General features: G+C 38.5%; 6 protein-coding genes and 1 pseudogene across 6 annotated transcripts; 6 read left to right on the forward strand and 1 right to left on the reverse strand.

Annotated features, from left to right (window-relative positions):
* Positions 1 to 2,101: 2,101 nt before the first annotated feature.
* Positions 2,102 to 6,303, forward strand: LOC110760962 (guanine nucleotide-binding protein subunit gamma 2). Its single transcript, XM_021963325.2, has 4 exons — positions 2,102 to 2,677; positions 5,340 to 5,392; positions 5,489 to 5,533; positions 5,615 to 6,303. The coding sequence occupies exons 1-4, from the start codon at positions 2,543 to 2,545 to the stop codon at positions 5,697 to 5,699; spliced, it is 318 nt and encodes a 105-aa protein (XP_021819017.1). The 5' UTR covers positions 2,102 to 2,542; the 3' UTR covers positions 5,700 to 6,303.
* Positions 5,951 to 8,933, reverse strand: ARFC1 (ADP-ribosylation factor C1). Its single transcript, XM_021963324.2, has 3 exons — positions 8,465 to 8,933; positions 7,985 to 8,209; positions 5,951 to 6,493 (listed from the first exon to the last, which is right to left on the reverse strand). Exons 2-3 carry the CDS (start codon positions 8,174 to 8,176, stop codon positions 6,134 to 6,136), a joined length of 552 nt encoding a protein of 183 aa, XP_021819016.1. The 5' UTR covers positions 8,177 to 8,209; positions 8,465 to 8,933; the 3' UTR covers positions 5,951 to 6,133.
* An 878-nt stretch (positions 8,934 to 9,811) lies between these two features.
* On the forward strand, positions 9,812 to 14,214 carry PKP-ALPHA (Pyruvate kinase family protein). The gene is made up of 6 exons (XM_021963326.2): positions 9,812 to 10,538; positions 10,635 to 10,725; positions 10,831 to 11,024; positions 11,459 to 11,580; positions 12,044 to 12,522; positions 13,500 to 14,214. The coding sequence occupies exons 1-6, from the start codon at positions 9,969 to 9,971 to the stop codon at positions 13,799 to 13,801; spliced, it is 1,758 nt and encodes a 585-aa protein (XP_021819018.2). The 5' UTR covers positions 9,812 to 9,968; the 3' UTR covers positions 13,802 to 14,214.
* A 1,677-nt stretch (positions 14,215 to 15,891) lies between these two features.
* On the forward strand, positions 15,892 to 17,052 carry LOC148297123 (F-box protein CPR1-like). The gene has a single exon (XM_088246972.1). It carries the CDS (start codon positions 15,892 to 15,894, stop codon positions 17,050 to 17,052), a length of 1,161 nt encoding a protein of 386 aa, XP_088103098.1.
* Positions 17,053 to 18,320: 1,268 nt separating this feature from the next.
* On the forward strand, positions 18,321 to 20,088 carry LOC148297124 (F-box protein CPR1-like). The gene has a single exon (XM_088247523.1). It carries the CDS (start codon positions 18,550 to 18,552, stop codon positions 19,804 to 19,806), a length of 1,257 nt encoding a protein of 418 aa, XP_088103649.1. The 5' UTR covers positions 18,321 to 18,549; the 3' UTR covers positions 19,807 to 20,088.
* A 967-nt stretch (positions 20,089 to 21,055) lies between these two features.
* LOC110760954 (F-box protein CPR1-like) lies at positions 21,056 to 22,539 on the forward strand (annotated as a pseudogene).
* LOC110760955 (F-box/kelch-repeat protein At3g06240-like) lies at positions 22,512 to 24,629 on the forward strand. Its single transcript, XM_088246975.1, has 2 exons — positions 22,512 to 22,978; positions 24,137 to 24,629. The coding sequence occupies exons 1-2, from the start codon at positions 22,512 to 22,514 to the stop codon at positions 24,627 to 24,629; spliced, it is 960 nt and encodes a 319-aa protein (XP_088103101.1).
* Positions 24,630 to 24,681: the final 52 nt, after the last annotated feature.

The following is a 24,681-nucleotide window of genomic DNA, read 5'->3' on the forward strand; positions in this document are numbered from 1 at the left end:
CTGGTGAAGCCGATAAACCGCGTCAAGCGGCTATTACACTACTGGTCGACGCTCTTGAGGATGAACCAATTTCTTGCAACCCTCATTTTTGTAATTTTCCATTCTGTAGTTTATCATTTCATCCCTGAATTCAAATATAGAGTGCAACTTCTTTTCATAAATTTTGGCTGAATTCCAAATGACAATCAATTGATGGGTAGTGGCTGTAATCATTGGGTATTTTCATGAAAATTGAAAGTTATCAACTGGAGAAATATTGATAAGTTGCTAAAGAAAATGATGGGTTTTGGCTGAAACAGTAGCTGAATAGCTCTGTGCCAAAGACAAATGATATAGATTAGATAGGAACTTATAGAAAGAGAGACACAGAGAGGTAACGGAAACACGTTACCGTCAATTTTGTAAATAAAACAAAAAAGTTATATTAGCTGATGTGGCGTATTCAAAGTCATTGGATTATTTTAGCGCTCCAAATTTTATGAAATGCATATAAATGCGGAGCTCTAAATGCAGAGACTCCAGAATTTGTAGTCAGAGCCTCCGAATTTGTAGAATAGTTCTTCTCCCGACCAAGAGAGACACGAGTGACAGACAGTGAGAGAGATGTTTTACTGTTACCTTACGAGGATTTGGCCCAATGTGAACACGTGGCCGTCGCAAAAAAGAAAGGAATCCCCAACTCGGTAAAATCATGAAATGACAGCACACCGGCTCTGCTCTAAGAAACAGTAAACGCGCTTGTCGCTTACAAAGACAACGACGTGCCACAAACTCAGAGATCAAGTTGATGCATATTTTGATTTCTGTACGCATGTTAAATGATACTAGAAATCTAATCATTTTGCCAAGAATAAAATGTTTTCTATGCTTGACATGCCAAAACTAGCATCTCCATCTCTCTCACAATAACTTTCGGTGTTTTCTATGTGATAATGATGTATATAAATGAGCGAAGCCATTGCCATAAATCACCCAAATCATTAGTTAAGGGCAACTATTCTTCTATCCCTGCCACTTGATTAGCTAATAAAAAGACCTCATTAGGCCCCTCTTGGACATAGTAGCAGCCAAGAAAGTATCATTCCAATCTTCAAATATAACCCCTAGCCCTAATCCCTCCTCAATTACTTCATTATCATCTTTGGAATCGAATACACACATTCAATTATTGAGAAAGATAAGGATCAAACTTTAATGATGTATAATTTTAAAAATTTAATGCGCATGAAAAACAAAAGGTTAGGTAAATAGTGTAAAAACATCTCCCATAGAATTGTTATACCCTATTTTACCAATTTTGGTGACAAGAGGGAAAACCACAGCTCCACCAAGTTCGCTACTTGGCTCTCCAATTTGGAAAACACACTTTTGGAATCTAGTGGCTCACTACATCTAACAAGAAGGAGAGAGAAATTGAAGCCTTGCATTCTTCTTGCAACAGTCAAAAAATTCAAAGTCTTCTTCCTCTTTTCTTTGCCAGCTCTTTCTTACTATGTGTCTGTTTCTCTCCCTCTATTCTGAATTAGGATAATCAAATGTTTAGATTTTAAAAAATAATAAAATATTCGAGATTAGTCAAAATAAAGAACATTGATGTATGAATCACTTTTTAAGTAGTTTGCTATAATAATTTTTTAGCTGATTTAGCTACAATTTGAAGACTCTCCTAAAGACGCTCTAAAATAGCTAGCATAACGTTCATATCAACTGATGTTATAAGTTCTCACAATTGTCACGAATCCATCACTTACCCACTGGGCACAAAGTGAGATCCAGCTAAGTTTAGTGTTGTTTATTTGATAAGAATATTACATGGAATTTTTATGTACACTTATTATAATTACGATAAATTTATTATACATGTGACGTGATGTTATTGTCCACCACACACAAAATTTCTCGTCAGTGACAATACCCTACCGCACCAGCCTAGCTAATCATTTTACAAGTTACGGACTTCCTCTTCAGCCTTACTTTGTATAGTACTAAAAGACCTGAGCTGAATTTTGTCCTGTCTGAGCCCATGGTACCATGCGCTTCCACAATCCACAGTTTCGGGGTGCAAAGTGTGACTATGAAACATCTCATGGGGCTCTACAAAGTAGGAATCTTGATAGACTCTTTGGTCTGCAGAGAGAGAGAGAGAGAGAGAGAGACAAAAAAGACACAGAAAATTAGAAAACAGAAAAGAAAACCAGCTTTCACCAACACTCTCCACTACCAAACAAACCAAACAAACACAAAGAAGAAAGTTTCTTCCTTTCCCCTGCCATTCCCTTTAAAAAGGTTCTTAAAACAGCCAAACCCAAAAACCCAACACACAAAAACACTCTCTCTCTGTTATAGATCCGCTCCTTTGCAAAAGGGCTTTGCGTTTTTGGTGTGAAATTCATTGTGGGGTCCATGAAGATTTCTGGGTCGTCCTTAAGTTTCAGTCCAATGGCCTGGCGGCGATGATCAATTTGTTTCTTTGTGAAAAAAGTTGGTTTTGCAACTGAGTATTAGTTGTGAAGTTTAGTCCTTTAGTGCTATCTGTGATAAGATGCAATCGGATGGGTCAGAATCATTGAGCCCAACAACCCAAAGGCTACAGTCTTTGTCAGCCGCTGATACCAGAGGGAAGCATAGGATACAGGCCGAGTTGAAACGGCTCGAGCAAGAAGCTAGATTCTTAGAGGTCAGTGATGATTATACTTTGATTCTGATGCTGGGAATTTTGTCCTTTTGATGTTGTTGCTGTTGCATTCTATGTCGAATTTTGATTGTTTTATATCTCATTTCCGGTTTTGATTGGATGCATGTGTCAATCAGACAGTGAAATTTCCAATTTCAAATTTGAATTCAATTAGCTGCTGGCTTTGTACGGTCACCGAATTTTCTGTTTGAAAATCTACTTTTGGAATTTATTAGAAAATTTAGCTAAGTGGTGAATGTGTTGAACTGGGTGCAGAGTTTGAAATGGTTTGGTTTAGTTGTTTGCTAGATTGTGGTCCTGTTTTATTGATCGGTGGGTTTGGTTTCCTAGTTGTATAGTGTAATGTGAGAGTTTGGGAAGTTCTATGCTGCCCCTTTTGAGTGTGACCGTCTGAGCTTTGCCTATTGCGGCCATGTGACCATCTTATTCACTGTTAGCTAAAATTCATTAGGGTGGTTGTTTTATTAAAAGTTGGTGTCCTTCTGTGGAAATGGATTTTTATGAATTGAACTTCGGTGATTTGCTTTGCGATTGCAACCATGTCTTTTTCACACTTCTAGAGTTTTTGGAGTTATTAGTCATTTAGTTAGTTCAGGTCCAGTTATTATGTAGCTTTGTGCTTAGGCGTAATTTGATTGCCCTCTTGGTTGTTATAGTTTATTGTGCAGAAGGACAAACTGATTTGCAGCAGATAGATAATAATGGAAGTAGACGGTCCAGGACATTTTGGTGTTTAGTTGTCTTGCTATGAGTGGGTGCATGTTTCCTGCAAGACAACTGATTGGTTTGTTGTTGGTGAAAGCAGGATGGTTTTTACTGCTTCCATGTAGGAAAGTTGTTTTAATCACTTGTTTTTAGCTTATGAGAAGTGAGTCATTGAGTTTACACATTATACAGTGACATACTTTCCCCACTCCTTTTGCCTGTGTCTGTATAGATATTTCAGGCTTCATAGGCGCCAAGCTTGAAGTTAGTGTTCTTGATGATTGTCATATGGTCAAATGCTGTGCAAGGCCTGTGAACATTTTGTCTTTAAGCTGTTCCTTGAAGACAAAACTTCATTAGGTTGAAAAGATGACATGGGGTGTTGCTGAAGAAAGTGCAATAATAAGGTTCAAATATATGCTGTATTGTAAAAATGTGTGACCTATCAAATTGTTGATAACTAAAACTTAAAAAAAAAAAAGGAAAAAGAAATTAGCTCAAATTGCAGAATATTCAGTTGAATCAAGCAATATCTACAAGTTACTTGAGGGTGTATTAACAACAGGAGTTGTGTAATGGTTAAAGTTGATTATAGTTACCCAGAGTCAATGTACGTTGACCCCTAAGCATTTTACTTTTCAGCTGTAGAATTTCATAAAGGCTCTTAAATTTGTTGCTGGGTGGTCGGAAAGATGACTTCTCTTACGCCAAGTAGAAAATTATGAATTTGTTACATTTATGTTAGGGTCTTTTAAACTCTCAGGACTTTAACTGTTAAAACACCCTCAACTTCCCGACCTAGGAGCAACCAGATGTATCGGTGTGATCAGTGATGTGGACTGGAGCTAAAAGTTGTTATCCTTTGGGCACTTTACAACATTGTTTTTCTCAGCATAACCGTCATTGAATCAATTTCCTGAACCTACCTAGTTAAGTAATAGTATGCTGATTCACTCTTGACCCCTGTAGAAGTAGTGTAATGAAGAATGCTTCTATTTACAGTTCCAAAATGCTCCCACCACCCCTTTTCAAAAAACTCTGAGGAAAATTGTATCCTTCTGTAAAATTATATAAGACAACAAACTACGAAGTAACCAGTTCTTTCTTTAGCTCTTCCTAGGAATTAATTTAACCAACATACCATATTAGAATCTTTCAGATTACATTAAATTCGTTTCCAGTTTTAAAAACACAACTGACTGACTACTTTCGAAGTAAGATATCGAATAAGACTGAAAAATAGGAAGTTGAGTACATTGAAACTTTCCATCAACTGCATTTAGCTCGATCAATGCCATATTCCTTTACAAGACTCACGTTCTTTTAAGAATTGCAACTCCATATCCTCTTCCACCAAAGAGGTAGGGCACCTTGAGGAGAGTGAGGCATAGAATGCCTTTCTCAGGGGAATTGGGGAAAGTTGGATGTCAATGTCATTGAACTGTGTAGTGTAACCTTCTCTTGTTATGATAAGTAGCATGCCCTTGTGCATCATTTTGTTAACATTTTCCCTTTTGGAAGTAATTGGATTCTTGAGTCTTTCTATAATACATCTTAACTAACACACCCATGATGCACATGGTCAAGCATCTAGTGGCATGTTTCAGCTTCCCAAGATCCTGAATTTTTATGGCCAAGCATCTTGGGACATTATTCACATTTGGATTGATTAGGAGTTGGAGCTTTTGAGTATGTTCATTGCTTTAATTGCTTTCCTCTCTTTTTGGTGGGAAGGAGTTTCCATGAACTAGTTGTGTGATTTGGTATCCAAAAGGCACCTGAAAAGTGACTCACCGGCATTTTGTGTGTGTGTGTTTGGGTTGAATAACTCAGAATTTAATAGGATGGTCGTTTGACATTTCATGTATGTCATGATTTATCAGCATGACTTGAGTATTCAGATTGCTAATGGATTTATTCTTTTATGTTGTTTCCACAGGAAGAGTTGGAACAACTGGAAAAGATGGACAAGGCCTCAGCTGCATGCAAGGAGTAAGCATGATAGATCCTTAAATTATTTGAGTTTTATCTAGAACGCTTGTTTTTCCCATGATCAATTTGTTAACCGACTTTTGTTTTGTACTTCAGAATACTGAACAATGCAGAAACAAGGCCTGATCCATTACTCCCAGTGTAACACCTCTATTCTAGTTCTTTCTTTCAATTTCTAAATTCACGGCCCTTTTCTTATTGTAATTTACTCTTGATTGACAGAACACATGGCCCTCTTAATCCATTCTGGGATCGATGGTTTGAAGGCCCCAAAGATTCAAAAGGTTGCAGATGCTGGATATTGTGATGATCATTGCTCAGTTCCAGGCTTCCATTATCATTCGTTCACAGAGGCTACGATTCAGACGTATCACAGATTTCAATTGTTGCTGTTATTCAGGAATGTTTTACTAGATGCTTCATTGTGCAGATGACAATTTATGGCAACACTTTCATTCGTGTGCCTTTAATTTAGGGCAGTTGTGCAGAGTGTAGCAAGTTTTCAATTAAATGCTTCAGTGTTTTGGCAGAGCATAACAATTTTCCAGGCATATCATATTGTTTAACGAAATGCTTAATGATTCAAAATGTAAAATATTTCAAGCATTTGAAATTGGAAACAATCTACAAATTTGCTCAGAGCAAATAACATTGATGATACACAACTGACACTTTTACATCACTCATCCTTGAAACCCCAAATATATGAAAAATCTCTTTTCTCTGTCTCTCTCTCTATCTTCAACTGGGTGCTTTCCCTGTAACCCGCTGGGCAATCCAACCTAGACCATCATACAGCCCATCTCCTGTGAGGGCACAACAGGCTTGGATGTGCCAGTCATGATTCTTAATGCTGTGAAGAGAAAGGGTGTCAGTGATCTCGGCTGGGGTCATGGCATCCTTGAGGTCTTGTTTATTTGCAAAAACCAGTACAACGGAATTTTGAAGATCCTCATGTGCCAGCAACCTGAAGAGTTCATCTTTCATAATAGAAATCCTGGCCCTATCCGTACTGTCTATTACTGCAATGATAGCATGAGTTCCACGGTAATATGTTGCCCACGAAGTCCTTAGTCTTTCTTGTCCGCCAAGATCCCATACCTGTCATGATTGGCATAATCTTTAGCTCTTATCATCTAACAATAAATAACTCTAAGCATGACATAATGCCTTCAAGGACAGAAAATGAAATGAAAGAAACATGGAAAAGAATATTGTGAGCATGACTGACATTCGATTGAGTTAAGGTATAGAGAGGCCTTATAAATGCAGTAGCTAAAAATATTCAATGAGTTCAAATGTCAGACTCGTAGCCAGACCAACGAGGTCAACATACACAAAGCTGGGCAAGTATCTTGTAAACATTCAACTTCATTTCTACACTTCTGACCATCATGAGCATTAAAGTCACAGTTATCATGCTCAATTGGCAAGTAACGTTACATCCGTGTCAAGTCAACAAATACTTCATATTGTTCCTTGGCATGCTAATGCAGTAAAGTTCATTGATATATAGGGAATCACAACGTGATTTGCCCTAGCCAAAAGCTTATCCTCCAGACACAACAAAATCATTATCTATGCCATTTTCTATGTACAAACAATGATATACATACATGGCTCTAATAGGTAGCAATGATGAGAACCTTCCAATTAAAAGTTACAATTACAACTAACAATATGTTCTCTTACATCCATCTCGCATTATGCCAAACCTCCAAATATACTATGAATATTAGTTTCTTCAGTCTTATGTAAATTCATGATACTAATTAATACATGATTCTCTTATACAAGGCCAAGAATATGTTAACTTAAAACTTAATAGAACTTTATCATCCTTCCACATACACATGCAATTCATAAAAATTAGAAATGCACACACACGCAAACACATACACAAAAGAATGTTCAAGCACCTAAAGCATGGTAGGTAAGATTTTGTGCAAGGGCAAAAGACTCATGCTGATGTGAGTCTTCCAATACAGCATTAATTTTGTGTAAGGACTAAAGCAACAACTTTACCCAATGATTTCATCCCCTCAATGCTCACAATGATAATTGTTTAACTAAACAATTCATGGGAATGCGTTTGCTGGGTGTGGGATTAGTAACTACGTCAGGATTAAGTGGCCTTGCCATGGAAAAGATTCTCAATAGCTGTGAGGAAATTGCAGGTGAAAGACAGAGAGTAACCTCAAGATCATTGCTACAGAGGATGACAGAAACGGCCAGCAAGGTATTTTAGATGCCAAGATAAATAGAGGGAAATAAAATCTTTTGTGTAGTACTAAGAAACCAAAGAAAATGAGAAAGATGATTTCTTTAAAGACCCCTATACCTACAGACTGCATAGCTCTTTATGAAGAGAAAAAAAATTATGTGAGAAATCAAGTCCAATTGCCAAATATACAGAATTAGAAAATCCCGCAAATGGGTTATCAGAAACCAACTAAAGCCAACAAACAATAGTGACAAGAAATGTCCTAACTTGATCGAGAAACTCATCCATCCTAAAGTGGATAATCATCCAGTAACCAAAATAACAAAAGCAGAAAATAGAAGAGGGAGAGATGGGATTGGTTATGGTACCTCAAAGCGAATGTTCTTGTATACAAGCTCTTCGACGTTGCTGCCTACAGTTGGGTTCGTTGTGACAACCTCTCCCAAGTGTAATTTGTAAAGGGTAGTGGTCTTCCCAGCATTATCCAACCCAACTACCACTATCTTATACTCTTTTGCAGGGAACAACATGAACCAAAACTTCGAAATGAATGCCCCCATCTTCTATCCCCAAACCAAAAATCCAAACTTTACCTACAAGACCCAAAATTCATAAGAAAGCAATATTACCCAATAAATTTGAAATCAAATAGAACCCAACCCAGATATAAATAAAATACCTGCATACATCATAAACATACGTGACGGTAGATAAATAAATTAAATCAAGATCCAAATAATAATTATAATAAAAAATCAACTAATTCACGTGGGTTCGATCCGAAATTAGCAGATCGATGAAGTAAAATTTTCAAGAACTAAAAAAAGGGGAAAGGAAATTGATCGAACCTGGAATTGGATATTGGCGGAAGGGTCAGAGATGGAGGGTGCGGTTGATCGGGATGGGAGGTTTTCCGATGGTTCGGGACGCAGAGGTTTGGAACCAAGAGAAACCCCAAAAGTGAATTTGGGTTTGTATTTAGAAACCAAGTTTTGGGGTTTCAGAAATTCTGAGGCGGCGTCGCTGCGAATCCGATCTGTATGGGAAAGCTTTGGTTTGTTGTGTGGAGGAAGGTGATAAAGGAAGCGCCTTTGTATTTGTGTATTTTATTGTAATGGGTTGTTAATATTAGTCGTTGAAGCACCCACCAAAAACATTTATTCGTTCAAGTGGTGTCGGAGACCACTGCCTATTTGGGACTTGATCATGGATAACCGGAGGCACAACTTTTATATTTTATTTATATCTGTCTAATTTATATAATTTTAAACCAAAAAAGAAAACTAAAATACAACATTTGAAGATACCCTAACTCCGCTAGCTTTACCCGCCACCCCACCCTATGTCCCTCTCTCTCTCTCTCTCTCTCTTTACGTCTATCCCTTTCTCTATCTTGCTCAAAAAGAAAGAAGAGTGGGAATCAAATCAAAAGAGAAAGAAAGATGGGGAATATCCAATTATGTTTTATTGTTTCAAAAATGTTTCTGCAAATTTTCTTGACCAAAATGAAAAGATGTAGCTAAATTAAGGGCCTATAAACATAAAGAAACACCAAGGCCCAAACCAAACTAACATTTCCTATTCACACTAGAGGTAGGTAGGTTTATTTATTTTGAATGAAGTCATCAATTGAGAAAGTCAAGATTTAGGAAGAGAAATAATGGGTATGTACTTGGCTATTTTCAAAGAAATAAGAAACTGCTCCTCTTTTTTAAGCATCCTAATTTTACTTTTTTTTTTTGGGGAAGATTATATGATTTTAATATTACTTTGACATAATTACTAAATTAATTAATTAACTCTCAATCTTCTTTTAAAAAATTTGGAATAACTCGCGAATCAAAATTCTTATTCATAAACTAGCTCATTTTGTTATAATTTTAACTGATGCATCTAATGTATTATGAAAATTCTCCCGATATCATTGATGATGTCTGAGTTGAAGATAATTTGTAATGTTTATCTATCAATAAATATCGCTTTTTCTCAAAAAAGGTATAATTACCAATTTAACTTGAAAATCACCAAATACTTGCCAATCTAGTCTTCTTGTATTGAAGACTCTCGAGTCCCAACTGTCCAACAATCATCAACACAGGCAGGTTGGTAAACATCACCAAATTCCACCACTCACCCTCAGCCACGTCACCCAACTGCACACAAACCTAAAACGACACCGTATCCCCTGTTCTTCTCAGTCTCAGCCGTTTTTGCCCCCTCATTGCTGCTCACTTTGGAAACACCTCCAAAGCTCTCTCTCTCTCTTCTCTTCGGCAACTCCGCCCACCTCTATTTTAAATCCCCCAACCTTCTCACTCTCTGACCGTACATCTCCGGTCACCGCCAATCACAATGTCACAGTCTGTGCATCTCCTCACCCCATCGAACCTCGCCGTCCCCAAACACAACACCTCCTTCCTCTCCACCTTCAATCGCTGGTTACCGGTCACCACCACCACCGCCACAACCGCCATCTCCGTCTTCCCGAAGCTTTCGATCAGAGCCGCCTCATCCGATCGCGAGCCTTTCGTTATCGTCACCGACAACGGCACTTCCTCTTTGGGGCTCCAACCCCCTACTTCGCAGCCCGACCATGCTCTCTCCAGCTCCATCGAGGTCGACGCCGTCACCGAAGCGGAGCTCAGAGAGAACGGATTCCGTAGCACAAGGCGCACCAAGCTCATCTGCACCATCGGCCCAGCCACCTCCGGCTTCGAACAGCTCGAGTCGCTCGCTGTTGGCGGCATGAACGTCGCTCGCATCAACATGTGCCACGGCACTCGCGAATGGCACCGCGAGGTCATACAACGCGTCAGGAAGCTCAACGAGGAGAAGGGGTACGCCGTCGCCATCATGATGGACACCGAAGGCAGCGAGATTCACATGGGCGATTTCGGTGGCGCCTCTTCTGCAAAAGCCGAGGTTCGTTTGTTTTCTGTGGCATTTTCTCGAACAGTTTGTGTGCATGTTTTGATGCTGAATACTGACAACTGGTTAGCTTGATTTCGTTATGTGCAGGATGATGAGATATGGACTTTTAGTGTCAGAGCTTTCGGCTCCACTCTCCCCGAACGCACCATCAATGTGAATTATGATGGTTTTGCTGAAGGCAATTAAATTAAACTTACCAAATTACCAATTTTTATTCAAAATTTTAAGCTTTTTCCTTTTCTTGATTGAAATGGTGAAACTTGATGTGATATTATGCTGGCAGATGTGAAAGTGGGGGATGAACTGCTTGTGGATGGTGGCATGGTGAGGTTTGAGGTGGTTGAGAAGCTTGGTCCCGATGTTAAATGTAGATGCACGGACCCAGGGTTGTTGCTGCCTCGGGCTAATTTGACTTTCTGGAGGGATGGGAGTTTAGTGCGAGAACGTAATGCCATGCTTCCTACAATTTCTTCTAAGGTTTGCTCATTCTTTTCCTCCTCCTAGATAAAAGAAAAAACATTAAGGGACTTATCGTTTGATGTGAATATTAAATTGCTAAATGGTTAGAATGGCTTAACCTAAGTGTTGCATGGTATTGACCATATTGAGTAAATTGCAAAAAGCCCAAATTTTGAATATTTGCATAAAGATTAATTCTTTTGACAATCCCAACATGGATTAGGTTATGGTTCAACTTGGTTGTAAAGCCAATCCTATACTCCATGTCTGGAGTATTGTCTGGTCAAACTTCGAATCTTTCTCAAAAGCATATCATGAATTGGCAACTCTTAACTTTAAAAAGTGTATATCATTTGTGCTGCTATAATCTACGTGTTTGCTTTTACAGTAGCATTTTTGTGAGTGTCAAAGCTTATCTTTTGGTCTCATACTCGAGCTTTCAATTTATTCAGGATTGGTTGGACATTGATTTTGGGATTGCAGAGGGTGTTGATTTTATCGCTGTATCTTTTGTCAAGTCTGCTGAAGTGATTAATCATCTTAAAAGCTATATTGCTGCACGGTCTCGAGATAGGTAAAGTAAAGTCCTGAATATGTGTGCATACTCAGACGTTTTATGTTGTATAGAAGTACATATATATATATATATATATATATATATATATATATTATATTTCTTGGTCATATGTTATCACATCATCATGAAACCTCCTTTCAATTGTTACTATGGACTGGTCTTGTTGGTTCTCTCATTGTTAAGTGATTTGACATGTTTTCAACTTCTGTGTGCATTTTGTGAGACTTGTGGTTGGTCAAAGTTCTCTTAATGTGTTGGCTGTGCAATTAGTTTAATTGAATAATTAAAGATCAATGTACCTATCTGCCACTTAATTAGATCTACTGAGATTAATATCTTTCCACTTTTGATTAATTTTTGGTCTATTTTGGGAATTGTCTTTATATCCAATATCCAATATGGTTAATGTGTGTTTCTCATTTAAGCTGATAATATTCATTTTTTAATCATGTTGGTGCAGCGATATTGCTGTCATTGCAAAGATAGAGAGTATTGACTCACTAAAGAACTTGGAAGAAATCATTCTAGCATCAGATGGAGCAATGGTAGCAAGAGGAGATCTAGGTGCTCAGATACCACTAGAACAGGTCCCAGCAGCCCAGCACAGGATTGTTCAAGTTTGTCGGCAGCTAAATAAGCCAGTCATTGTGGCTTCTCAACTACTCGAATCTATGATTGAATATCCTACACCAACTAGAGCTGAAGTGGCTGATGTTTCTGAAGCAGTGAGGCAGCGAGCTGATGCTTTGATGCTCTCTGGTGAGTCTGCTATGGGCCAGTTCCCGGAGAAGTCATTGGCTGTTCTCAGAAGTGTTAGTCTGAGGATTGAGAGATGGTGGAGGGAAGAGAAACATCATGAAGCTATGGAACTCCCAGGCGTTGGATCGTCATTTTCAGATAGTATTTCAGAGGAGCTTTGCATTTCTGCTGCCAAGATGGGTAAGCATTATTTGATTGATAACTATCAGTAGTTTTACTAAATACGTTTCTAAGTGACATAAGCTTAGCAATTGTCCATGTGTTACGTAAAATGCATATAGCAGATCTGCAGAGAGAGTCTTGATATATGAAGCTTCAGTATTCTGCTAGTACGGATTTTACACCAGGATGTACAATACGTGTCATCTAAATCAGTCGTTCTAAGAAAATAACAAAAGCAACAATGCCATTTATACCAAGCACATACCCCCACACACAAAGCAATGTTGAGATAATCATCTAGTGTTCTATATGTGATTTTGTACATTTTGGTTGCCAGATAATGTTTTGATTAATTAATTTCCGACCTGTTTTCCTTTTATATATTGTTGAAAATGCACTGATCATCCTAGTTGTTGAGAAGCTGAATGAAAATGTCCAATGACATAAATATGATGTTTTCCCTCTATTTCTAAATTGTGTTTTTTAAACAGCATTTCAGCTTCATCTATGTATTTGTACATTTTTTGTTCGTTCATGTCTTGATTGATTCTTGTCCTCCTCTATAGGAACTTATGTTATGGTACATACTAGTTCGTTTCATGAGACTCTGAGTCCAGTAGTGCATGTACTTATGTTATCTGTTTTCAGAAAAGTTGTTTAAAAAACTTTTTACTGTATGTATTAGATACCGCAGTTGTAGTATACTAATCTGGATATTGCATCAAGAGTTTCGTCAAAAAGTGCATCCAGAATAGGGTTCAATAAAATGAGAAGTTTTCATATAATGACGATGTGTGCCCTTTTTTCATCTTGTGTTTGTTATGTTTGGCCTCACTTGTCTCTTGGCCCTTGGCGACCTACTAAGCTGGTTAATGTAATGCAAATGATTGAAATTTTTTTATTATCATCCCTTGCTGTTGGATTGTATACTTGTTTTCATCATTGTTTTTTGTTGCATGTGGAACCGTATCTTAATGTGAATTGTGATTTTGCAGCTAACAATTTAGGGGTAGATGCTCTTTTTGTCTATACAAAGACAGGACACATGGCATCTCTCCTGTCACGCTGCCGGCCTGACTGCCCAATCTTTGCTTTTACTAACACAACATCTGTGAGGAGGCGTCTGAACCTACAGTGGGGTCTGATACCATTTCGGGTGAGCTTCTCTGATGATATGGAAAGCAACCTGAATAAAACCTTCTCACTGCTCAAGGCCAGGAATTTGATCAAATCAGGTGACCTTGTTATTGCTGTCTCGGACATCTTGCAGTCCATCCAAGTTATGAATGTTCCTTAAAAACTGGATTTCATTTGGATTGCAAGTGTTTTCTTGATCCTTCTAGATTGGGTTATGTCTATCGAACTGCTACGTTCATTGCTGTCAGTTCTACAATTTGGTTCTCGGTTGAAAGAAAAGGGGGGTAATCTGGAGAAAATCAAATTTTCCCTTATTGATCTCACCGGGGCCTTGCTTCAAGATCCACCATGGAATTTGTCAGGTTTATGCCTGCTTGAGCTGCGTGGTTTTTTGTTTTTTGTTTTTTAGTTCACGATAGTACCTTGTGACATTAATTTTGTGTTAGGGTGAGATATGACAAGAACTGTGTCCTTGAAAGGCCTATGTCTTTATGTTTTGGCATTGCACAAATAGTTTATCTTATGCATTGTATTGTCTTGTTCAACTTTAAAATATATGTGTTTTGATGTGTTTCTGAGATTGCATCAAGCATGATCAACAATAACCATTTTCAAGTTACTGTTTAATGTTAAGCGGTGAATTGCATTCCTATAACTTATTCGCTTTTGGTCTTGCTAGGCCAAGACTGATTGTTGCAGGTGTTAGCCTAGTAATATTATTATGAGTTCTTGGATACACTTCTCTCGTGAGATCAAATTTAGCTAGGAACCTAGACTGAGAAAATCCATTCTATCCCCATTTTGTGGAGAGGCTCGTCTATAGCACAATTAAGTGAAGACAATTACCACTAGACTAAAGACTAGTTCTTAAATTCGTGAGCTTGGTCATACCAGAAGGCAAAAAATCAATTATCCTTAATTATCATTATTAGTATTTTTGGAACAAGCGATCTTGACGACATGAGGATGCCTCATTCACTAATAAAGCAAATGGAGCCAACCTTACACCACAACATTGGCTTCTCTGAAAACTCGACAAAAGCTTGCATCAGAAAGCCAAGCAAGCAACACTAGAAGTATCCTTAATTATCTATATTTAGTGAGCTTCAAGCCTTCAAACCCAAGATGACAAATCAATTTCAAATTAGGAAATTAAAGTATATAACCCATGACTCAAATAAAACATATTTCCCCAAAAAAATAAAAACATATTTCATATATTTTTTCATGTAATTGCCCCAATTTCCGTACAAAGATGTACACAAGGCCCTTTAAGAAAAAACATGAAAACATATAACTAAGATATACTTTGAACAGAAGCACGGCAAAGGGGACATCGGCTTTTCCAGGTGCTTAACCATTCATCAATGCATGGCTTGTGAAACGAATGGTTACAGTTAGCAAGCAACCTGCACTTTTGCCCCTCCATAAACTCGTCCAAGCAAATTACACACTCAGCAGCAGCAGTAGTAGTAGAGAAGCTTTGATCAGTTCCATACGTGAAGACTGTTGATGCCTGCGGTGGCGGTGTTTCCTCAGCCACAACTGCAATATATCTGGCATGGTAATTTGAATAAGGAGCTCGATGATAAAGATTTGACGACCGTCGATTTGTTAATTGCGCTTCGAGATCATCAACGTGCATTCCACCTCTGCAGCACCGAAGTATGAGGTACACGATGAGCAATGAAAGATTGGAGATTCCATGGAATGCTAGAAAAAATATTATTGGTAGAGTTATCATGGCCATCAGTGGTGACTCTTCAATCATCATTACTGTGTAGCTGAGATCGTTTGCAGTAGTTTTAGCTTTCTAACGATGCGATATTCTAAATTGGCGTAATCCACAGTGGCTAGTACGTAGTTTTACTTCGAACTTGGTATGGCCTGGCTCCTTCTGGCGTCTTTGGTATTTATAGAGTTCTGTTGAGTCCTTCTCCAATTGGGAAAGCAGTGCTTGGCCTTTCCTTAAACGAATAGGAAATAATAGGAAATTCATTACAATTCCTTACCACATTAGGAAAACAAAAAACGTTCCATTAGTTTGAAGTTTAGGTTTGTAGTTTTACAATTCCTTATCACATTAGGAAAGCTTGGGCTTAAATTTTTTTCATATTTTTTTAAAGCTGAAAAAGGAGATTTCAAGCCTCATTCAGAGTTGAGCAATTGAGGGAGGGAGCAGAGCCTCTAAACCCTAAAAACCCTAATAAGAACCCTAGACACCCAATATTTCAAGAATCAATACCAACCATGTCAACCCTCCCACCGGAGCTAATCTTGGACATCCTTTTACGGCTTCCGCCCAAGGATTTGATACGATCCCTGTGCGTTTCGAAAGCTTGGTATGCTTTCATCCACGACCAACGCTTCATCAACGCCCATCTCCAACGCTCCATTGAAACCAACTCTCCAACCATTTTAATCGTGTCATATCAGCGCAGCGGTTGTGCACCACCACCAGATATATTTTCATTGCCCTTTAGCGACAACAATACCAGCGGGACAGCCGTGAAAGCTGAGCAGCCGTTGAAATTCCCTGACGCCTACAATGGCGTAGGGTTATCGGGCCATTCTTCTCATGGTCTGTTTTGCATTCACAGCAAGGACGGGAGGTATATTGCTTTGTGGAACCCGTCAATTCAAAAATTGAAGAAGATTCCCTTGCCCACCTTTGAGCCATCAGATTCAGAGTTGTTTTCGAAGAGAAAAAGATATCCCCGCTATGGATTAGGGTATGATTCAGTTAATGATGACTATAAACTTGTGGGAATGGTGGTGGAATTTGTTTATAATAATAATAGAAACGGGTTCAATTGGAGTGTTCAAGTTCAAATTTACAGCCTAAAATCCAACTCATGGAAAAGGATCCAGAACGTGCCTCTTTTTAGTAGAATTTCTTTGGATCGCACTCGCATTATGTTCTGCAATGGTGCTATGGGTTGGCTGATGGTTAACAACGAGGTCGATGGAAATCGGTACATAATTCAAACCCTTAATCTTGCCAGTGAGAAATATTGCCAGTTTCCCTTCCCCCTGGTTCTGAATAGCAATAGCGTTAGTTTGGAGGTCTTAGGGGGCTGTTTATGTCTATGTGTTTATGTCCCGACCGGACATGCAGTTTGGATTATGAAGGAATATGGAGTGAAAGAATCTTGGACCCTGCTTTATTCTTTGGAGCATGAAGCTGTGCCTTCGGGTATTGGTTATTTCTCCAAACCTTTGGTGTTGTCAAAGAATGGTGAAATGGTTCTTTTGACACATAAAAAAAGAGGCTTTTTTGGGTATGATTTAAGGAACAAGAGTTTCAAACAAGTTCAATTTCGTGGTCCTCCTTTCACACTACTTGAAATAACAACTGTTTATGTCGGGAGTCTTTGTCTTCTTGATGGTGATCCTGTTATATATCGCTGAGAAGGGTATCAGCTACTGCTGCTGGGATCAAAAGTTAAGTAAACTTGATTTGGCCACTTGATACTAATTTTCAGTAAAGAAATAGTACCTGCCACATTGGCAATTATATGGCGACCTTTCAATCTGTTTTCCTCCATATCCCATCTACCACCAAATTATGTGGAACAGTTCTAAGAGATAGACACATAAGTCGTATATTTTATGTTTGAAGTTTTATTAATTATTGTATTAGTTAAAGTGAATTCGATACACCACATCAGTATGTTATATGATATCCTCTCTATTTTTTTTCCATTTATTTAGATGCGATGCCGCTTTCAAATCTTTTTTCTTTATCGTACAAAAAGAGTCCTTGACTTGCACTTTGGAGTTATGATTAGAAAGGAATATTGTATTTCGTTTCAATAATTTCAATAATGAGACAAGAGTCATTTGATATTCCTTGCTATGGGGTGCTTTTCTTGTCCACTTGTTGTCTATGTTCTCCCACAGAAATTTAGAAGATTGAGTAAAATTCCTGAAATAAAGCTAGAAACATTCAAATGATAGAGTGTCTTCTCTATTGAGATTGAAATAAAATGCAACATTACTCTTTGATCATAATCTAAAGTTGCAAGCCTATAAATAAATTATTAAAATATGCATTGTACAATTCTAACTCTTCACATCATGTCATTGATAACCAGTTTCACCAAAAAGTAGTTGTACATTTCTACTTTATAATAATATAGTGAAGAAATTGCCAATTGAGGAATGGATGATGATCTTATTGGAATGCCAACAACAATTTATTTTCTCTATTCATTTATAAGTTGGGACTTCAAAGAAGATTAAAAGTGTTAGGGTATAAATAAACACAAAATCTTTTGCCCAACATTTATTTATTTATTATTTATTTTTTTTAAAAAAACAAGTTCTCCAAGCCTTGACCCATGAGGTGAAGAAAGTTTTGACTAAGCTAAAGCAATCAAAAAGCTGCCACGTATGCAAGCCTTGATCGATAGGTTATGCGTATACTCTTATAAAGAATTCCATTGTACTGTTTTTCATATTTTCTTTTATTAAAACTTAAAATACATAAAGAAATATTTTATACTCTTTAAATATATTAAAATACTTACAAAGTATAGCCGGGCGGCTATACCTTTTAAATATATTAAAATATATTATATATAAAAAAAAAGGTTCTGACTAAGCTAAAGCAATCAAAAAGCTGCCACGTATGCAAGTCTAACCGCTACTTCTAAAGAAGCCAATCTCCCTCCATTTCCAGTAACAGGCAAAACGAAAACAGAGTTGAGCAACTGACATTTCTTGGCTAACAAATATTTCTTTCAACCCCAAATGTACAAATAATCTATAAACCCTAAACACTCAATCTTTCTTTCGACCCCAAATTCACAAATAATCTCCTAAAAACCCAATCTTTCCTTCGACCCCAAATTCAGAAATAACCTCTAAACCCTAAAACCCCAATCTTCCAAGATTCACCCAGCAATGTCCTTCCTCCCACCGGAGTTAATCTTCGACATTCTTTCACGGCTTCCGCCCAAGGATTTGATGCGATTCCTCTGTGTTTCCAAAGCTTGGTTTGCTTTAATCCACGACCAAATCTTCATCAAAGCCCATCTCCAGCGCTCCATTGAAACCAACTCTGCTCCTCTAACCATTTTACTAAGGAAATTTAGTCCCGAATGTCCCCCATCACACTTCTTTTCATTGTCCTTCAGCGACAACGAGACGATCGGGACAGCCGTGAAAACCGAGCAGCCGCTGAAATGCCCTGACGAATACACTGACATTTTATTGGGCTACTCTGTTCATGGTCTGGTTTGGATTCACAACGATGACGAGAGCGATATGGCTTTGTGGAATCCTTCAATTCAAAAGTTCAAGAAGATTCACGTCCCGACCTTTGAACCAGAGGCATCATCATCTTCTGGTTCAGAGATGGAGCAAAGAAGGGAACCATGGGACACCTGTTATGGCTTCGGGTATGATTCTGTTCATGATGACTATAAACTTGTGCGAATTTTAGAGTTTGCAAATAAAGGCAGAATTGTGGGTTCTCAAGTTCACATTTATAGCCTAAAATCTAACTCATGGAAAAGGATCCAAGACATGCCTTGGAATTGTTTTGGAATTCATCACGATTATCTCATGTTTTGCAACGGTGCTCTGAGTTGCCTCGTTTATAACAGGTTATGTAAAAATCAGGTCATAATTCTAACCCTTAGTCTCGCCAGTGAGAAATATTGCCAATTTCGCAACCCGGTCCATCATCTGAATATTAATGAGTCTAGGCTGACTTTGAGGGTCTTAGGGGGCTGTTTATGTCTTTGTGATACTTTTTTGGAGACCCAACATGATGTTTGGATTATGAAAGAATATGGAGTCGCAGAATCTTGGACCCTGCTTTATTCTATTGAGAGGGGAGATTTGCCCTGGTGGATTGATTTTATGTGCGTACCTTTGGTGTTCTCAAGGAATGGTGAAATGGTTCTTTTGTCGGATAACAACACTATATTTTTTTGGTATGATTTAAAGGAGAAGAGTTTTGAACGAGCTAAATTTCATGGTCGGCCCTGTGCATATGAAATGACAGTTGTTTGTTGGGGGAGCCTTTGTCTTCTTGATGGCGATCCTGTTATTGCTGAGCCTGAGACTGAGAGGCAGCAGAAAGTTCCCACTACCTCTACGAAAAGGAAATATTCAAGCGGCGAAGACGAAGAAACATATGATGATTGGTGCTAGAGAGGAAAGTCGTTAATTGGCGTGCGTGACAAGGGTGAGTTTGTTTGTCAGTTTTTTAGCTCATATCATTACAAATCACCTCTGTTTTCGGTAGTTTTGTTGTGTTTCCTGCTTCCACGCCAATGAGGCTGAGTGAATGATGGTCTTATCAGCATACTGTTTCATATTTTCTTTTGAGAATGCTTCATGATCTTTCGTTGTTAGTAAATTTCAATTCATCTAATTACCCATCTACTTTGTTTACCTTTCAATAAATGATATCAAATTCTGGTGTAATCAAAAGCAAGTGAACTTCCTAGGCATCATGATCTTCTTATATGATCCAATACCTAGACAGAGAGTATTTGGTGTTTGTTTCCATTAAATTTGTATAAATTGCACCACTCAATCCCATATATATATATATATGCAGTCATATACCTGAGAGAAATTAATTCACTTCAGCTAAGCATGTATTGCATGCAGGAAATACATCTGCCATGCAACTTGTTGAGCCTAATAGATGTTTGGAGTTGTAGCTTTTCTTTGTTTGGGTATCCAAATAAAGACCATCCTCTTTTGAATTTTCTTTGTTAATACATACTTGTTTCTTCCTTTTTTTTATAACTTCCTTCTCGACCGCATATTTAACCAAAACCAAAGCCTCATGGTCAATCTTCGTGTGAAATGTACCAAATATGTGTTGGCTCTTGGCCTTTATTTTCAATTTGGTCAAGCTCTTGGCCTTTATACTCAAGACCTTCTCTAATCAAATTGTAATGCAATAGATTAGCATCTTCCTGTAGGATTCAACACCAATTAGATCACTTCATATATGAATAAGAATAAATCCTTGGGTGAGAGATATTGCTGGGAGGCAGCCATGGCAGACAGTGGGTGGTAGGAGGTTTGGGTCCGGAAGGGGGGTGGTTTCGGGGACATTAATCTTGCTAGAAGTATCCTTAATTGTCTATGTTTAGTGAACTTCAAGCATTCAAACCTCCATAAAATTCCATGAACCCAAAAGATGACAAATCAAGGTAAAATTGTATCAAACTTTTAAAAAGAAGGGAAATTAAAGTAAGATTAGGTTATATTGATGTTAAGATTTAAGGTAATGGAAGGTCAGTGACGCGTATGAGTTCCCTCCAAATCGGAAATTCATTACAATTACTTATAGGAAAACCAAAAATACGTTCCATTAAGTTCTAAGTTTTTTTCAAAGAATCCGTTCTAAGTTTGGTTTGTAGTTTTTTTTTTTTTTTTGAGAGATTTTTTTTCGTTTGTTTTAAAAGCTGAAAAATGAGATTTCAAGCCTCATTCAGAGTTGAGCCAGCCTCTAAACCCTAATTAAAAACCCTAATAAGAACCCAATATTTCAAGATTCAACCAACCATGTCGATCCTCCCACCGGAGCTAATCTTGGACATCCTTTTACGGCTTCCACCCAAGGATTTGATACGATCCCTGTGCGTTTCGAAAGCTTGGTATGCTTTCATCCACGACCAACGCTTCATCAAAGCCCATCTCCAACGCTCCATTGAAACCAACTCTGCTCCTCTATCCATTTTAATTTGGTCAGATAACCCCGAAGATGCTCCCTCAGGTTTCTTTTCATTTTCCTTTAGCGAAAACGAGACGATCGGGGCAGCCGTGAGAACTGAGCAGCCGTTCAAATACGCTGACAATTACACACACATATTGGGCAACTCTGTTCACGGTCTGGTTTGCATACGCAACTATGTCGATTGGGAAATTGCTTTGTGGAACCTGTCAATTCAAAAGTTGAAGAAGATTCCCTTCCCAACCTTTGAGACGCCGCGATTCGAGAGACTTGCTTACTATGGATTCGGGTACGATTCTGTTCATGATGACTATAAAGTTGTGGGAATAGTGGATTGCTATACTGAGAGTCGTCAAGTTCATATTTATAGCCTAAAATCTAACTCATGGAAAAGGATCCAAAACATGCCTTCGCAATAATTTTGATTTTCGTTCAGATTATATCGTGTTCTTCAATGGTGCTCTAAATTGGCTGATGCACCAGGTGTTAGATGAAACCCCGCACATAATTCAAACTCTTAATCTTGCCAGTGAAGAATATTGCCAGTTTTCCACCCCGGTCGATCTGTATGACATGTATAACATGCTTACGCCTACGCTGTCTTTGGAGGTCTTGGGGGGCTGTTTATGTCTCTGTGTTGATCGTTTCGGGGCCGCACATGATGTTTGGGTTATGAAGGAGTATGGAATGACAGAATCTTGGACCCTGCTTTTTTCAATTGAGCCAGAAGCTGTGCCTTTGGTGCATGTTCGTTCTTTCAAACCGCTGGTGTTGTCAAAGAATGGAGAAATGGTCCTTTTGACGTACAAGTACCACAATTCTGTGTTCTTTTGGTATGATTTAAAGAAAAAGAGTTTCAAACAAGTTGAATTTCGTGGTCATCCCCGTGTATCTAAAGTGGCAGTTAGTGGTGTCGGGAGCCTTTTTCTTCTTGATCCTGTTATTGTTGGAAGGGATCGACAAGTCCCCTCTACCTCTAAGAAGAGGAAACTTTTAAGCAGTGAGGTCTCTCGATCTGGTAGTCAAATCAACAAAAGATGATCAGAGTTAATTGGCGCGAAACAGAGTTAGGGGATGATCATTTTAATTCGTTTTAATTGGTAACAGTATATTTTAGTTTGCTTTGCAGACTTGTTTACAGAGTTAGGGGATGATCAGAGCAATGTCCTTCCTCCCACCGGAGCTAATCTTCGACATTCTTTCACGGCTTCCGCTCAAGGATTTGATGCGATTCCTCTGTGTTTCCAAAGCTTGGCATGCTTTAATCCACGACCAGTTCTTCATCAAAACCCATCTCCAGCGCTCCATTGAAACCAACTCTGCTCCTTTAACCATTTTACTCAGGAAATTTAGTCCCGAATGTCCATCACATTTCTTTTCATTGCCCTTCAACGACAACGAGACGATCGGAACAGCCGTGAAAATCAAACAGCCGCTGAAATGCCCTGACGAATTCACTGACATATTATTGGGCTACTCTGTTCATGGTCTGGGTTCTCAAGCTCACATTTATAGCCTAAAATCTAACTCATGGAAAAGGATCCAAGACATGCCTTGCAATTGTTATGGAGTTCATCCAACTTATCTCATGTTTTGCAACGGTGCTCTGAGTTGCCTTGTGCAGAACAGGTTAGATAAAAATCGGCACATAATTCTAAACCTTAGTCTTGCCGGTGAGAAATATTGCCAGTTTTGCATCCCGGTCGATCCGGATAACGAGTCTAGGCTGGGTTTGGAGGTCTTGGGGGGCTGTTTAATCCTTTATGATACTTTTTTGGAGACACAACATGATGTTTGGATTATGAAAGAATATGGAGTCACAGAATCTTGGACCCTGCTTTATTCTATCGAGGGGGAAGATTTACCTTGGTCATTTGATTTTCTCTTCACACCTTTGGTGATATCAAATTATGGTGTAAACAAAAGCAAGTGAACTAATGCATGATGATCTTCCTATATGATCCAATACTTATTACTATTAGTGGGCTTTCGATCTTGTTTGTTTTCACCTGTATAAGTTATAACTTGACCATATAAAGGTGCTTTTAGGGACCATTTGAAATAGGCCGAAATCAGCAGAACGAGGGGAGTCTCTTGGTGCATAAGGGGGGAGGTTTTGATGGGAAGATAACTATAATCTTTAGAAATTCACTGCGGAAATATAGGTGAGTTTTGTTTTTTGTTTTTAAAGAATAAGTAGCTCACTAGATACTAATTTCCGATATTATTTATTTAAAGCACGTTTAGGTTTCCTAGGTTTAATTGGATGATTACCCTAAAATTTTGCAATCTCCTATGGTTTCTTCAAAAAATAAAAAACCAAAATCTGAAGGAAGCCAAACCCAACCTGTGAAGTTTCAACCATGTCAAACATCCCACCGGAGCTGATCTTTGACATCCTTTTACGGCTCCACCTGAAGGATTTGATCCAATATACGTGTGTTTCCAAAGCCTGGTATGCTTTCATCCACAACCAAGACTTCACCAGAGCGCACTTTGAACGCTCCATCAAAACCAACTATACTCGCACCATTTTATTCGAGTCATATGACGACGACATCTTTTGATTGCCTTTGGATGACAATGAGACGCTAGGGACAGCCAAAGTTGGGCATCCAACGCCGTTTAAACACCCAGCAGCATGGGTTATTTCCGAACATCGCTACCCTTATGGTCTAGTTTGCATCTGCAAGTGTCGCATCGATAAGGATATTGTTTTGTGAAACCTGTAAATTCAAAAGTTCAAGAAGCTTTCCTTCACAACCCTTGAGCCCCAACCATTACCAGGTTTAGAGCTTTCCATAATGTATATGGATTCGGGTACAATTCAACCAATGATGACTGTAAACTCGTGGGGCTTGTGAAGCTTGCTAGTAATAGGGATGGTGTTATCGTTAGTTCTCAAGTCCATGTTTGTAGCCTCAAATCCAAGTCATGGAAATGGATCCAGGACATGCCTTGCGCTGGATTTTCGTTATATTCAAATGACGTGGTGTTTTTCAACGGCGCTCTAAGTTTGCTCATGCCCAAAGTGTTAGAGTTCATCATCCTAACTCTTCATCTTGCCAGTGAGAAATATCTGGAGTTTCCCATCCCAGTGGATAGGCTTGGCATTAATATTGAAGATTGTTCTCTGGATTTGGAGGTCTTGGGAGACTATCTGTGTATTTGTCTTAATTTCAAGACTCGAACTGATGTTTGGATTATGAAGGAATATGGAGTGACAGAATCTTGGAGCCTGCTTTTTTTGCTATGGATCAGGGACCGGAAGTTCATATGACTCCTTTCGTGTTTTCAAAGAATGGCAAAATGGTTCTTTTGATGTTGATTCT

This window comes from Prunus avium, chromosome 1, assembly GCF_965620075.1.
Source record: "Prunus avium chromosome 1, drPruAviu1.hap1.1, whole genome shotgun sequence".
NCBI lineage: Eukaryota > Viridiplantae > Streptophyta > Magnoliopsida > Rosales > Rosaceae > Prunus > Prunus avium.

Coding starts and splice junctions, on each gene's coding strand:
- LOC110760962 (XM_021963325.2), top strand. CDS start 2,543: ATGCAATCGGATGGGTCAGAATCATTGAGCCCAACAACCCAAAGGCTA. Junction 5,393..5,488: donor GCCTCAGCTGCATGCAAGGA/GTAAGCATGATA, acceptor TTTGTACTTCAG/AATACTGAACAATGCAGAAA. Junction 5,534..5,614: donor CCTGATCCATTACTCCCAGT/GTAACACCTCTA, acceptor CTTGATTGACAG/AACACATGGCCCTCTTAATC.
- ARFC1 (XM_021963324.2), bottom strand. CDS start 8,176: ATGGGGGCATTCATTTCGAAGTTTTGGTTCATGTTGTTCCCTGCAAAA. Junction 6,494..7,984: donor ACAAGAACATTCGCTTTGAG/GTACCATAACCA, acceptor CAATCATGACAG/GTATGGGATCTTGGCGGACA.
- PKP-ALPHA (XM_021963326.2), top strand. CDS start 9,969: ATGTCACAGTCTGTGCATCTCCTCACCCCATCGAACCTCGCCGTCCCC. Junction 10,539..10,634: donor CCTCTTCTGCAAAAGCCGAG/GTTCGTTTGTTT, acceptor CGTTATGTGCAG/GATGATGAGATATGGACTTT. Junction 11,025..11,458: donor TTCCTACAATTTCTTCTAAG/GTTTGCTCATTC, acceptor CAATTTATTCAG/GATTGGTTGGACATTGATTT.
- LOC148297123 (XM_088246972.1), top strand. CDS start 15,892: ATGTCAACCCTCCCACCGGAGCTAATCTTGGACATCCTTTTACGGCTT.
- LOC148297124 (XM_088247523.1), top strand. CDS start 18,550: ATGTCCTTCCTCCCACCGGAGTTAATCTTCGACATTCTTTCACGGCTT.
- LOC110760955 (XM_088246975.1), top strand. CDS start 22,512: ATGTCCTTCCTCCCACCGGAGCTAATCTTCGACATTCTTTCACGGCTT. Junction 22,979..24,136: donor AGTTGCCTTGTGCAGAACAG/GTTAGATAAAAA, acceptor AACCATTACCAG/GTTTAGAGCTTTCCATAATG.